This window comes from Podarcis melisellensis (assembly GCF_964234715.1).
Source record: "Podarcis melisellensis genome assembly, chromosome: 6".
In the NCBI taxonomy this organism is placed as follows: Eukaryota; Metazoa; Chordata; class Lepidosauria; order Squamata; family Lacertidae; genus Podarcis; species Podarcis melisellensis.
In genome coordinates this window covers 75,330,507-75,344,993 of record NC_138538.1, presented here as the reverse complement: position 1 = coordinate 75,344,993, position 14,487 = coordinate 75,330,507, and the positions used below count along the sequence as shown (strand labels likewise).

The window sequence follows — 14,487 nt, the reverse complement described above, 5'->3', positions numbered from 1 at the left end:
GTTTTGAAAAAACGCGTGCCCGCCGCCGCCGATAGGAGGGTCCTCGGCCGCCGCAAGGCACTGCGGGAAATGTAGTTGAGGGCAGGGAAGGAAGCGGAAGGGGCGAAGCGGGGAGGGCGGGGAGGAGGGACTACGGCTCCCGAGAGCTTTAGCGCGGAAGGATTTAAGTAGCCGCTTCGCCCGCAACCGTCTCCTCCCCCCCCCACCTGTCAGGTTACGGCCCGCGCAGTTCGAACGCAGGAGAGACGGGTCGCCCCGAGGGCCGCGATTCGGAACGCGCGAAGCGACAGCGCCGCACTGATTGAAAGAGGCGTTTCCTCAGAGAGGGCCTGGTAAGCATGGGCTGCCGCTCTGGCTGAAGGGATTGAGTCCGGAGCGGAGTGCAGTAGCTAAACGGTTAGGGCTGGTTGTAATGGGGGAACCAAGGGGACGCGCCTTCGCTTTGTGGGACGGCGCGAGGCCTATATGCTTGAGGGGGAGAGGCGTGGAGGCAGTGTTGCTAAGCAACGCGAGGCGCTCTGGCCTGGAACCCGCGTGGCTGAGGCGGTTCCTTGGGAAAATGCCGCCGCCTGCTAGAGAGAAGGGTGGCCCCTGAGGCGAGAAGGTCAGCCTGCCTCCGGGGCAGAAGCTGTGCAGGGTTGGTGCTCTCTGGGACTGGCAGAGCGGAGAGCAGCAGCAGCAGGTGGGGGCCGGGGAACAAGACTAAATAAGTAGGTGAGGCCTGAGGCAGGTTGGTAGTGATTCTGGACTCCAGCTCCCATGAGCTCCAGCCAGCGCGACCAACGTTGGGTCAGGGGTGATGGGAGTTGCAGTTCAGGAAGGAGAGGCACAGCTTTAGTGCTTCTCAAGCTTGGCTCCCCTCAGCTGCTGTTGGACTACAGCTCCATTCACCCCCCCCCCAACCCCTGGTCCCTGCTAGCTAGTAATGATGGGGTTTGTAGTCCCCACAGCAGCTGGGGACCCAAACTTGAGAAAACGCTGCTAGTAACGGGTCAACTTCAGCTAGGCAAAGGGGAGTACTGGAATAGCACATCACACATGGCAATGCTTTGCCTTGGAGATGCCGGAGTAAAATGTAAGGGTCGCAGCAGACCACTGAAGAGCTGGGTATAAGAAATGAGCTGTTCCAGATGCTGTAAAAGGTAGCATTGCAGTCGCCAAAAGATTGGGTCACCGTTGGGTGGTAGGGTAGCGGGGAGCTTGTTATCACCCTGGTGTTCTTGGTCTCCCAACACCTTTGTTTATGGAAATGCACCCTCAAAAATGTCGTTTTAAAATTTGGATTTAAAATGCTCTTTTCAGAAGAGCAAGGAGCAGCTAAGCCATGCTGCATTGGCATACAGATCAGCAAGCAAAAAACAAACAAACGAAACCTTACTTGAGTGCTGCTATGGCTTTCTGCAAAATACAGTTTGCAAGTGAATTTAATTCTCACCCCTTGCCTTCCCCCAGAACAATTCAATTTCCAAAGTTAACCTTACTTTTGTTTGTGTTTGGAATGCAGAGGCACAAACCACAGTTCCTTTACAAACTTTATAATCTTATCTGAAGCTTGTTTGCAAATAGTGTTTATGAGGGGGATTTTCTCCCCTGAGGGTTAGCTGTGTTTGTTGTGACAAAACAGCATTGACTTGTGGCACCTGCAAGACTAACACATTTTATCATGGGGAAAGTATTTGCAGACCGCCCTCTTCATCAGATGTCAAAAGTGTAATCTTAATTTGGTGTATATAGGCGCACTGTGGTGCAAATGGAGAGGTCTGAGGTCTGAAATGAAATGTAAAAAGGACAGTGGTAATTACGTGAAAGTAAAATAGCCAAAATGACAGTAGACAAAGCAGTATTGGAGGAAGCCTGAATTGATCTGGCCATTGTGAATGCCTGGAAGGGGAGAGTGTTAGGGAAGTACATGTTCAAGAGGCCAACTCCAAATTTGCAAACTGGTTGCAGGAAGCATTATATCACGATTCTGTCATACTATGAAGCCAAAATCTGAAAAAGAGGGCTATTTTCTCTGTCTTTTTAAAGGGGTTCTTCTTCAAAAAGTGTAAGGTGCTTTATTGATATGTTTTTCGTAGTTATCTTTTACATTAGACAAATGTATAATATCAATGGAACGTAACTTATGGACTTCTCATGACCACAATACGGATGAGGAAGACTTGTTTGCAAATGTTGTGTCATTAAGGAGTCAGCTAAAGAAAACGGAAAGAAATTTACAAGACTTAGGAGAAGAGCTTTATGTATGTGTCCAAAGGTAAAACTTACTGTGTTTGTTTACAAATATATTTGTTGCAAATTGTCCCAATTTTGATAGTCTGTTGGAAAAATTGCTGCAAAAACCAAGGGAAGGTATTGATATTTGTTTTGTTTTCCTCTAGTACCAATTCATATGATAATTCTGATGACACGCTTGAGGTTTTAACCATGGAAGATCTCACTGATCCTAGTGAATTACATAATTGTTCAACTCAATCTTCTGTGAGCAGAATGCCTTGGCATAACAGGGATTCTTCAAGGAAACACAGGAACAAAGTAATTATTCAGAATTTGATGAACATTTGTTTGTTCTTTCTGGTTAATCATAAAAAAATAAGATGAATGAATCACTTTGGTTGGTATTTGTTGCAAATATTGTTCTCTGCCTTCTAGTGTTACTCGCTGTCTTTGGATAAAAGCCTGGAAGAAGAAAATGAAATACTAAGGGATAAATTGAATATAGTCCGCGAAAAAAATGCATCCTTGACTTCTCAGAACCATCATCTAATGAATAAAATTGAAACAATTAACTATGAACTGAATCAGTCAAGAGCACGGGTAGGTATTTGAATAAGATAAAATTTTGAGGCATTCTGATTTGCTAAAGATTTTGTTGTTGTTTAGTCGTTTAGTCGTGTCCGACTCTTTGTGACCCCATGGACCAGAGCATGCCAGGCACTCCTGTCTTCCACTGCCTCCCACAGTTTGGTCAGACTCATGTTTGTAGCTTCAAGAACACTGTCCAACCATCTCGTCCTCTGTCGTCCCCTTTTTCTTGTGCCCTCAACCTTTCCCAACATCAGGGTCTTTTCCAGGAGTCTTCTCTTCTCATGAGGTGGCCAAAGTATTGGAGCCTCAGCTTCACGATCTGTCCTTCTAGTGAGCACTCAGGGCTGGTTTCCTTAAGAATGGATAGGTTTGATCTTCCTGCAGTCCATAGGACTCTCAAGAGTCTCCTCCAGCACCATAATTCAAAAGCATCAATTCTTCGGCAATCAGCCTTCTTTATGGTCCAGCTCTCACTTCCATACTAAAGATACTATTAAAAGAAACTGCTAAAGATACTATTCTAACATAACTTGAGTTAAGGAGCTAGTTCTATATTCAGGGGTTTAGGGGTTGTGGGATGTGAAACACAGGAGCAGTCAATTACAACATTCCTAGAGTGTACATGTTTAGACATGGGGAGGGATGTTTGTCCAGCCAGCAGGTAAACTTCCTGGGACAGACTTCCTCCGCATGTGACTAGAGGTGGGTGTGGCCTCACCTGTGCAGGTAATGATAAAAGCACAGGGCAGGGGCAGCCAACTCTCTCTCTCTCTCTTCTCTTCTCTTCCTTCAAAGAAGCAACATCTGCTAAGATGCCCTCTTGGCTCCCAGCCAAGAGAGGACAAAGGGACTATCTTCTTATAAGATAGATTCTAAATGTATATTACTGTATTAAGCTGTCTGCCTTCTGGGATCCAATTGTGAACAGAATGTGAGTAAACACTTTTTATACTTTTGTAAAGGACTGTGTCGTGTCTTCTATTTTAATAAGGAATAAAGGGGAAATTACCAAAGTGATTATTATAGAGGTTCTAGCGAACCTGAGCACACTTTACCATTGCGAACTTAAATAAAGGGGAATGTCTTACTCTGCTGATATTTTGGGAACTTGTTAGCACAAGTTGGATAAGGATATAATCAGTCAATATATCCTCTCCTGCATCCCTGAACATTCCCACAGGGGTGACAATCATTAAAACATGTTATGAAAGTAAACCTGTGAGCCATATGTTCAGATCATGAAATTATTACTTCAGGGGTGTTACCCAAAAGTTGTATTGCACAAAGTTAGAAGGCAATTATGCATATGTGGATTTGCAGCATTATGCATACATGATTGGGAATTGTATGTTACATGTTCATCTCATTCACAGCTTTTATTTTAGGCTTACATTTAAATCTTAGGTATGTGCCTAAGAAATCTGTGAAGCAATAATAACTTGTGAATTTTTACAGTTTTATTTTATAGTATGGCAATTAATTAAGTGTTGCTTTCCCTGCATAACAAAAGGGATTGCATATGTTAAGAAATTATAAATAATGTTGCTCAAGCATCATCCATCACCCTAGAAATATTTTAAGCATGTGAAGGCATACTTTGAGCCCTACTGTTTGAGGGAAAGCGCTTCAGATGTCCAAATTCTTAGATAACCCCTCTTCCCTCAGGCTTATCAAATACCAGCTTTCTAGCTAACATTAGAGTAACACTATCATTTTGGGGGACACTTGGAATCCTTAGTTTTGGGGAAGAAATGTATAAGTATTCTGTTCTCAAATTACTTCCCAACCCCTTCCTAGTAGTTATGTGTGCCTTGGACTATGTAGATAAACAAATTTCAGATCTCTGGCTCATGGTTTTGATAATGATTGTTAGTAAGTGATTACTAATTACTAACAATAATGGGTAGATATAATGAAGTGAGAATAAAATACAGAAAATATTTTCATTCTGGTCAATTACATATAATTGAACAGTATTAATTTCAATGATTGGACTATTTGTAATTTTCTTTAATTAAAAAACCCCCACAGTATAGCAGAGATAGCTTTTGGGAAACTAATGAAGGAATAGCCTTCTCCAAAAGAAACTCCTATTCAAATGGCTCTGTGTGTGACTATGATGTTCAGAAGTTAAGAGACAACTCATTAATGGATTCTCCTTATTGTATTTATATTTTAGATATCTTTCCTTGAATCTACTTTGAGTACACACTCTGTCAGCATCCCAATGTTAGAAGAACAGATAGCAAGTTTGGAAGCAGAAGTTCAAGCACAAGATAAAGCTCTAAAGTAGTGAACCCTTTGTTTTTTATTTGTTTTTTTCAAATCTTCAGGGTTGGTTCATCCATTTTTTTCAGCATGGGTCTCAGATGCACACATGATCCTTTTCCTTGCCACGGGAAGTAATGAGAGAATGGGGCTATATAATGCTTCTTTGAATGTGGTACCTTCATCCTAAAATAGATAGCCTAGCTCACTTATGGCACCTCATAGTGAGGGTGAGTAAAGAGTCTTGGATTTCATGTGAATTATCTCCTAAAAACAGGAGTGTTTATGCTATTTTTTCAAATTTGGAAAACTCACAGCAAAATTAGAATTACTTGTACACATCTCCAACCTCTGACTTAGAATTCTATTGACCTCAGTGAAATTAACTCATTGCAAACAGGTTCATAGTGTTAGGCAGGCAAATGCAATTAGGTCCAGTTAAGACACAATAGTAAACCATGGTTTTTGACTACACTTGGTTGTAGCTCACCAAAGCCATGGTGAGCTGCAGGCTTGTGTACTCTATTCTTCACCTCTTTCACAGTCCAGATGAGGAGATCAGAAAGATCTGTGTTGCTCTGATCATACTTTTTTCTTATTATTGTTATTCAAAAAGATTCCCCCCATACTTTCCATAGTAGGACATAAAACACCATAATGGCTTAAAAGCATTCAACATAGCATGATAGTTTTAGTTGGCTACTCAGCACAGCTTTAAATTAACATAACAAAATTCTAAATTGTAGTAATTACTCACAAAACTCCTTGATATTTAATAAATAATACTGTACAATGATATTTCCTTAAACCCATCAAATTTAACTCTGCTATCATTCTACTCTATCCCACCAAACAACTAAATTGATATTTGTTATATTTTTATTTTCCCCAATAACTTATGCAGATTGATTGCATCTTGAACTTACTGTTGTTCCAATAGAAATTAAGTTCTATATTTATTAGTTTTGATCAGGTTTTTCGATTTTTAAAATCTCTTGTTGGGAGGAATAAAGGAGAAAGTTTGTGGCTTGCTTTCTTTGGGCTTAGTAAAACTTGTTTGTTCATTCAGGCAAGCACTTGGTATAGCTAACAAGATCCAAACCATCTATCTCCATATATACCCACCAAAATACTAGTTTGAATTTAAAAAACCTGATCAGTAGGATACCTGATTGGCCACTTCTCTCAAATTTGTGTTCTAGAGGAAGGGGGAAATGCTCTCCATTACCTGATGATCTTAACCAGATACATTCATGTTATTTGTGTGTGTGTACACAGACACACAATTACGCATACACATCCATGAGTATTATGTGTTGTTTAAAATGCTGTTTTCTGATTTGTTTTTAGAGAAGCAGAAGATAAATTAGAGGAAAGCCAGAAAATGCTAATGGAAAAAGAATATTCTTTGCAGAAGCTGAAGGAGGAATATAAAGAAATTAGATTTGATTTAATTGAACAATGCAAACAAGGAAAGAGGTGACAAATTACACAAGAGCTTGATTTTTATTCTGATAGCTTGATGACATATCTCCTTGCTCCAAATTTTTTGTTTTAAGATGCTTTGTCTGATGTTGAACAAAACCCACAACATTCTTTCAGAATTAATCCTAATTAAATAAGAAAAAATGGAATGGCTGGCAGTACAGTGGTACCTCGGGTTACATAAGCTTCAGGTTATATACGCTTCAGGTTACATACGCTTCAGGTTACAGACTCCGCTAACCCAGAAATAGTGCTTCAGGTTAAGAACTTTGCTTCAGGCTGAGAACAGAAATCGGGCTCCGGCGGCGCGGCAGCAGCAGGAGGCCCCATTAGCTAGAATGGTGCTTCAGGTTAAGAACAGTTTCAGGTTAAGTAAAGAGCTCCGGAACGAATTAAGTACTTAACCTGAGGTACCACTGTACTGGTACCGTGTCATTTAGATGTATATGACTTTTTTTACCGTTAAACAAATTTTCAGCTTGGTTGCTTTTGTAACAGATTAAAACAACTTCTTAAATTGAATAGAAATAAGTATTTGCAAGAATGCTTTCTCATTTATATTACATTTAGTAAATACTAGTTCAAGCATTTCAAACCATGATCCAAAAAGGCCTGAACTGAAATATAGTTGCCTATGCATCAAGGCTGTTAAGAGGTCATTTCCTCCTGGAGAGATACTGGAAGTAGTCTGTGGTATATGAGTGCTATTCAAATAAATAATTGCACAAGTGGAACTACTTCACTTGCACAATGGGACTATCCCCCTTCCTCTCACAGGCACTGCATGCTATTCCAAAATCTATTCTGGAGGCTTGGTAGACCTCCTCCCCAGAACAAATTTAAAAGGCATGTGGGGAGGGGGGGGAAAGACTCCTTGCACAAGCTGAGGTTATTCTACTGGTGCAAGAAGTTACTTAGCACTACTTTTGAGTACACCCCTGTGTGTTTCTACCCCTGCCCTATTCTCCCTTTAGGGAGAAGTGAATGACTGAACCAATAGATTCCATATTAAGTTGTCCATTGAGTCTCCCTTACAGTGCAACATGAATGGATCAGGGATATATCAAGTTCAAGTTATCTTCTCCTGGTTTCTTCTTGTGTCAGGAGCAAGGAAGGGACTGCATAAAAGCATGTTCCTGAAGCCCACTCCCAATTTCCAGGAAATAAATCATGTCAGAACAAAACCTTAGAACAGAGGTGGGGAGCCTTTTTTATGTGAATGGCCATTGAGCCATGGGAAAAGTCAATTGGGTTGGAGCCAGTGGTAGACAGAGACAAAGTCAAAAGTGGATGGTTTCAAGAATACTTAATTCGTGCTCTGTATGTGCACAGGAGATGGCTGTCAAGGTGCAATTTGAGTTCCACTTGCTGCTTTGCCTTTTGTGCCCTCCTGTGTGCCAAGTGAAGCATGCCAGCCAAATTGTTGCTTGGCTTTCAGCCCACTCTTGGCTTCTCAGATGCTATAGGCTGAGGGACAAGTTGTGCCAATGGACAGGCTGAGTGGAGGAGCCCAGAAGGAGTTAGAGAGATGAGTGTCCGGCTGTGGCCCAATGTTCACCACAGCCTGAACCCAGAGTGGATCAGATGTTGCTGTAGCCAGAGTGTCCCTTTTAATGAAGGAAAAATCATTCCAGATGAAATTGATCAGCAGGGTGAATAGGACCCATAGGCTGTGAGTTCCCCAGCCTTAGACAGAGTAGATCAGGTTCTTGCAGCGTTCCCTGATAGCTTTAACTATGTTTGCATATCCCCATTACCTCTATATATCTGTCAGTGCTGTGGAAATAAATTAGCAGTGCATAATTATCATAGAGTTTTATGTTTTCAGTATTGCAGGGAGTATTTATTCTCATATTTTAGATGTGATGTATTTCACCTTTCTTTAGTGGTTGAATCATTTATTGCTTGGAAAATGATGAAGAAATAAAATGCACCCAGTCTGCTTAATGCATTGCTGTCATTCAGTGAAAGGCATACATGTTTTTCTCAGCGTTCAAACTGGAGAATGCTGTTGTGCTTCATGACATTCAAATGCTTAACTATTCCTATGAAGGAAATGCTCAGCAAATACTAATTTTCACTGTTAATGCTCCGATGAAATATTTACATCTGTAAACCTTGTCGTGTAAAATATCTATAATGCCATTTATTAAGGTGCAGTTGAATGAAACTAAATGAAACTAAAGGCTAAAAGCAAATGTCTGTTACCGTGTGTGTGTTTTTTTTACAGTCTTTTATGTTCCAAAGCTTTGATATTGTGAGTATAATATTATACCATTACTTCACTTGTTTTGTTTAAAACTGACATACCTTTTTCATTTAAAGAACTGAATGTCAAAGAAATGAAGCTTTGTTTAATGCTGAGGAGCTGACAAGAACTTTTAAAAAATACAAAGAGAAAATAAGTGAGAAACTGGAAAAGGTAAGATTTGACTAGAAAATGTCAATCATTTTAATAGTGTTTGATGTGTATTTGTCTCAGTGTTAAGATCATGTCTCAGTGCTATGATTATTCATGTTCTTCTAGCATGCCCCTATGTCTTTAACTATAGCCTGACCAGCAGAAATCATCTTTGTTCCAAGAAGAGCATAATTCCCTTAATTTAACCACCAGGTTCACTGTTAAGGGCACAGGAGCACAACCTAGTCCTGGAGGGAAGCAACTCTAGCTAAAACAGCCCATTCAGTTGCATTGGAAGAAATGGTTTTCTTTACACATATTATGAATAGTTATAGTTTTAGACAGCTTGTAACTTTAATTACTGCTGAGCAAATTCAGTGCTGACATAACCTTTTGAGTCTTAGTACCAATAAAATTTGAATCAATATTATGTCGTAGCTACAAAAGCTAAATTATATTTATAGGCAAAGGCAATCCTGTGCCTGCTCCAGTGATATCTTGGAGGTCAGGAGGTGGGGCGAACCCTTCATTTACATCAAATAGCAAAATAGCATCATGCAGCACCTGAAAACCTTTTTGTCCCGGCTTTGGATTATACTAATTCAAATGTGTTGCCAAGATGCCATTCTGATGCAATCAATAGCAAAGTGGCAAAAAGTAAATTATCTGGTTGCTGTCTCCTGACCTGGACAAACACAGAGACCAATTCTTTGATCTTTGCACATCTTAGGTTCCAGTTTATATTTATATAATTTGGGTAGTGGGAACATTGGGACAGAACATTTCTATTCCCTCCCACACCAGTGTAGATTTTCACTGAAGAAGATTCTGAAAACAGGACTGTAGCCTTAACTTTTCCCCTCTAATAACAGATTAAGTATTGCTGATAACTGTCTTCTTTTTACTCAGGTTCAGGAAGAAGAGCAAACTTTAGAAAGAAATTTAATGAATTGTGTGAAAGAGAAAGAAAAATTGCACGCAAAATGCAACAGCTATAGGAGTGAACTTGAAAGCACAAAGGAACAAGTGAGGTAAAACGTTTCACCTTTGACACCTCCACATGGAAAACATTGATACATGATCATTTTTTTAATGGGTATTTGGTTCATGAAGTACTCCGACCTTGAGCTAATGGCACAACACTATGTGACCAGCTCAATCCATGTGACAGATGACAAAGCAGCAAAGCTGTAATGTGATTGATTTTTCCAAACAAAGTTTTCTCAACCCATCTCGCGTTGGGAGGGATCAGTTTGACTGCACAGTGGAACAACTGGATGACTGTTTAGTCCAACAGTCGGCATGTATTTTTACTAGAAGTGATTTGTTTTCTCAGTTCTTGTCTGTTCTGCCGCTAGGCAGCAGCCACAAGGTTACTCTCAAGTGGGTAGTAAGTTTGTCCTGTTGTTGAGGCAGGAAACAAAATCAATCCATGGAACCTCTGATTGACCCTTCCCTTCAGTGACACTCCCCCGCCCCCAGCTTGATGCTTCCTTTATCTTCCAATATAAATTATAGGTTTTGGAATTTTAATAAGAAGTCACGGATTGTATCCAGGGGTGGCTTGATGCTTCCACCAGTGCAGCACAAGGCAGCCCATCTTCATATTGTTCTAAAGAAAGCAAAAGTCTGGCCTATTTCTCAAAAGCTTTTTTTTTTTAAATCCATTCTGTAAGACAACAAATGCAAAAATAATTGAAACCCCATAGATTTCAACATTTTAAACAAGAAACTGAAACACAATTTTTCTAGCTTAAAATGGCTCATGGAAGTTGAACTTAATACTGTTGAGATGCTCCAGCTCATTATCCCCTTCACTTTTTTTATTTATACTCAAATTTTCCTTGTGATTTTGATCACCCTATATTTTTGTTTTAAATTTTAGTTTTTAAATCCATGGTGTTTGCAGTTAGAAAATATGCAGAATTAAATCCAGAAACATGCTATTTTTAAAAATAAAATAAAATAAAGTATTTCTGGTGCAGTAGATTTTATTGGTTCCCCGCCCCCCTGAACCTTTCTCCTTTTGTATTTGTTTAGACAATTAACTGAAGAGAATAGTATTGGAAAAGAAAATCTCAGAGGTGTGGAAGCCAAATGTGCTGAAATGGAAGTGCAACTGAAGCACTCTCAGCAGAATATCCTGAAGCTTGAAAATAAACTTCAGGTCCAAGACACAGTACTTGAAGAAAAGAATACCCTATTGCATGAAATTGCTAGCTTAAAAGCTCTTGTTGCACAGCAAAATGATCACCTCAAGTTGTATCATCAAGAAATTGAGAATTCAAGAACTGAACTAAAAACCTTAGAAAATATTATTTCCCAGTTGTCTCAAAGTTCACCAAGAGAGGTACAGTAACCTTTTTGTTTTTTGTTACTGTCAGCAGACTAAATATACACTGGATGAAATGCAAAGCCTGTGTGTACAAGGGAGGAGCACTTCTATTTATGCACAGAGGAAGGGGCAACAATGTCTTCTAATAGTAACCCGCCTGTCATTTATGCAGGGCATTTCACAGGGTCCTCAAACTTGGAAGTGAACTGTGGGAGGATACAGAGGGCAGCTTCTTAAAGGGGAAGCTTTATAAGCACCTCTGCATACAAGAACATCAGTACCCCAGTGTTTGTTAAAGTTTTTATAGTTCATTATTGAAGAAGAAGAATACATTTTAAAGGGGCCGCTGCTTGAACAGAACATTCTTCTAAATTCCAAGAACTGGACTGACTATTGCTGTGTTAAAAGAATATAGAGCAATCTGTTTTATTGGATCTTGCACTGGAACAGTGTTTCTACTCTTCTATTGATTTCTACTCTTATTAAGGGTTGTTTCAAGCACTGCAATCTATCTACATAGTAAACACATTGATGTCAGAATTGGTTTGTTAGTTTGGATTTTGGTTATATAATCTAGGAAGTGATAATTGAGCAATGACTTGTCTCCAGAATAGACCACAATTTCTTCCTTGAAGAAGGAAGTACCTTGAAGTAGCTGCTGCTACTTCACATACTCATGTTGAGTAACTCTTCTCATTGTCCCCTGAAAGGTTTGCCTCAAAGGAAATATCCCCACGTTTCTCATTTTTACCTAGCTTTGTGTGCTACACATCCTTCCCTTAATTGAATAAAGCTTCTATAACTCTCAAATAGAGCAGTGCACCCTGAACAAGTTCTTAGGATGCATTACATCAGTGGTTGCAACCGATGCAACTGTCTGAAAAGCCAATCTGCTAATCAAGAGGCAGAGATGATGGAATATCAACCACAATCCCAGTCCCTTGGTCACACAGATTTTGATTTATAATCTTGGCATAAGTGTGAAAGCTAATAATGGGGGAAGTAGATCAGAAATGACAATGGTGGAGAAAGCTAAGCAATTTTCTTTTCCCATCTATGTCACATTTTATGTTACTTTTTAAACATCGCCCAAGTTTTGCAGTACTGAAAAGTGGCTTGCAATTTGATGGCCTGTTGCATAACCTTGGGTCTTCACTAGAGTTAAGCACTTTTAATTCCTGCCAGGTTCAGTGGAAGAGCACGTGCTTAATCCTACCTCTGTTGGGATAAGGAGAATTTAAACATTTTTAGTTTGGGTTGGGTGGTAGAGATTAAAGTTCCTCAAATAATGACCGATTATGCCATAAACAACATTTTTATGTGTCTTTCCCCCCTAAACTTGCAGGCTAGTCATTCCATGCATCATTCTAAAGAAGCATCATGTCCCAATTGCTGTGATTTAAGTAGATCCCTGATAGAAGAGCTAAGGTATTATATTTTAAGCTGAAGTAATTGCGTGCATTTGTAATGAGTGTCAAAAAAGAAAGGAAGAATAAAACTGCTCTCCCTTCTTTCTTTTTCCTAGATTAAAGCTGACAATGAAAGAAGCATTGATTCAGCAATTTCAGGCAGAAACTATGACCAGTAATCCATGTCAAGATCTCTTTGATGAAAGTGAGAGACAAGAATTGAATGGCCTAGAAATTGAACCAGTAAAATTGACAGGAAACCAAACAGGTATGCCATACTATAATATACAATAGTTGAAGCTGTACAGTTTCTTCTGGTATGGATTGTTGCTTCAGAACAATCCGCTGAGCAAAAAGAGCATGCACGCCTGCTCCTGTAATTTAAAGATTTTATAAATCAGTACCCTTAGACATATGTGTTTCTTTTCTGAAGAGAGAAAACACCAACAACTGGAACTTGTCGCTAAGCAGTTTGAAAAGGTCAAGCAAAGATTACATGGACAGTTAGAAGAACTACGTACTAAACTGGAAAAATGTGAAGCTGAGAATTCATTTTTGAAGGAGACCATGGCCCAGCGAACTAGTCAGTTTCAAACAATACAGGATGAACTGTTGGAGAAAGCTGCAAAATCTAGTAGCTTGGAACGAGAAGTAAGTAGAAATGAAGAAGTCTGTATTCTTAGGAGCTCTCTTATCCAGTGCTGCAGCCATGTGTTTCCTCTTCCTCTCCTGTCCCCTCCAGCCCACTATATACCCTTAAAATCAGTGCTGGAGGGTGTGGAGACCTTCCAGAGATTCTGGAGGTGCATGTTGGAAAACAAGTCCTTTTTATGTTGTGAACTGCCCTAAGATCTACAGATGGAGGGCGGTATACAAATTTAATAGATGATGATGATGATTATGACAACAACAACGATTTTGCTACTAGAATGATAATACTGTAATAACACTTTTTTTATTTGTATTCCACCCCTCTGACTGGGTTGTCCCAGCTGCTTTTGGTGGCTTCCAACATATATATAAAAATAAAACATGACACATTAAAAAGCTTCCCTATACAGGGATGTATTCTAATGGTTATAAAGTTACTCATTTCCTTGGCATCTGATGGAAGGGGGTTCCACAGGGTGGGTGCCGCTATCGAGAAGGCCCTCTGCATGTACTCGTACAACACCTTAGGTACAACCCACAGTTTTCAATTTCATATAGTTCCTACTGGGAAAGGCTATGCTGTTTTTGCAGGAAATGACAGCATACAAATCAATATGGCTAATTTGACCCAACATCCCCCCCAACCCCCACAAAAGTCACTGCAATCAACTATGCAACCAGCCATGATCTGGGCTCTCCAATCTCTTGTACCGCCAACAAAAACAACCAACCAATCAACCTATTTATGTGATGCTAACACAAAAACTCTGCACATACACTATGCAATGGAATGAAAAATCACTAGCCCCCTTCTTTCTCCCACCTCTCTCTCCCCACTTCCCAACCTCAAAATGCCTATGATAATAGTGTTTCACACCAAATGTAAATGACCTGTAGAAAGGACTCTGAATTGAAACAGATATGATATACGTACCTTTGTTATCCATGAAAAACTTTTAATAAAAACATTTTTTAAGGCACTAATCATATAGTGGCACCTCTTTGATTGTTACAGGAAAAGCGTCTCTGCAGCACCCTAAAGGGCTCCACTGTTATAGAAACATTCCTTCTATAAATCTCTTTTTCATAAGTAATACATCTAGAGATCCTATCCTTGGAACATTCCTTCT

The 14,487-nt window shown here is 39.8% G+C and overlaps 1 protein-coding gene across 3 annotated transcripts in view; it reads left to right on the top strand.

Annotated features, from left to right (window-relative positions):
- The first annotated feature begins 28 nt into the window (after nucleotides 1-28).
- The window catches only part of CCDC18 (coiled-coil domain containing 18), a 30,901-nt gene continuing 16,442 nt past the window's right edge, over nucleotides 29-14,487 (top strand). The window contains exons 1-12 of one of the 3 annotated variants that reach the window (XM_081916020.1): nucleotides 29-332; nucleotides 2,079-2,257; nucleotides 2,382-2,535; nucleotides 2,653-2,817; nucleotides 4,988-5,097; nucleotides 6,427-6,555; nucleotides 8,887-8,983; nucleotides 9,872-9,993; nucleotides 11,003-11,312; nucleotides 12,643-12,725; nucleotides 12,823-12,974; nucleotides 13,140-13,357. In XM_081916020.1, coding sequence (XP_081772146.1) covers nucleotides 2,112-2,257; nucleotides 2,382-2,535; nucleotides 2,653-2,817; nucleotides 4,988-5,097; nucleotides 6,427-6,555; nucleotides 8,887-8,983; nucleotides 9,872-9,993; nucleotides 11,003-11,312; nucleotides 12,643-12,725; nucleotides 12,823-12,974; nucleotides 13,140-13,357 — 1,686 coding nt within the window. In that variant the 5' untranslated portion in view covers nucleotides 29-332; nucleotides 2,079-2,111. Of the gene's footprint in view, nucleotides 683-2,078; nucleotides 2,258-2,381; nucleotides 2,536-2,652; nucleotides 2,818-4,987; nucleotides 5,098-6,426; nucleotides 6,556-8,886; nucleotides 8,984-9,871; nucleotides 9,994-11,002; nucleotides 11,313-12,642; nucleotides 12,726-12,822; nucleotides 12,975-13,139; nucleotides 13,358-14,487 lie in introns of all 3 variants that reach the window. The other 2 variants (XM_081916021.1, XM_081916019.1) reach the window with 2 other exon arrangements.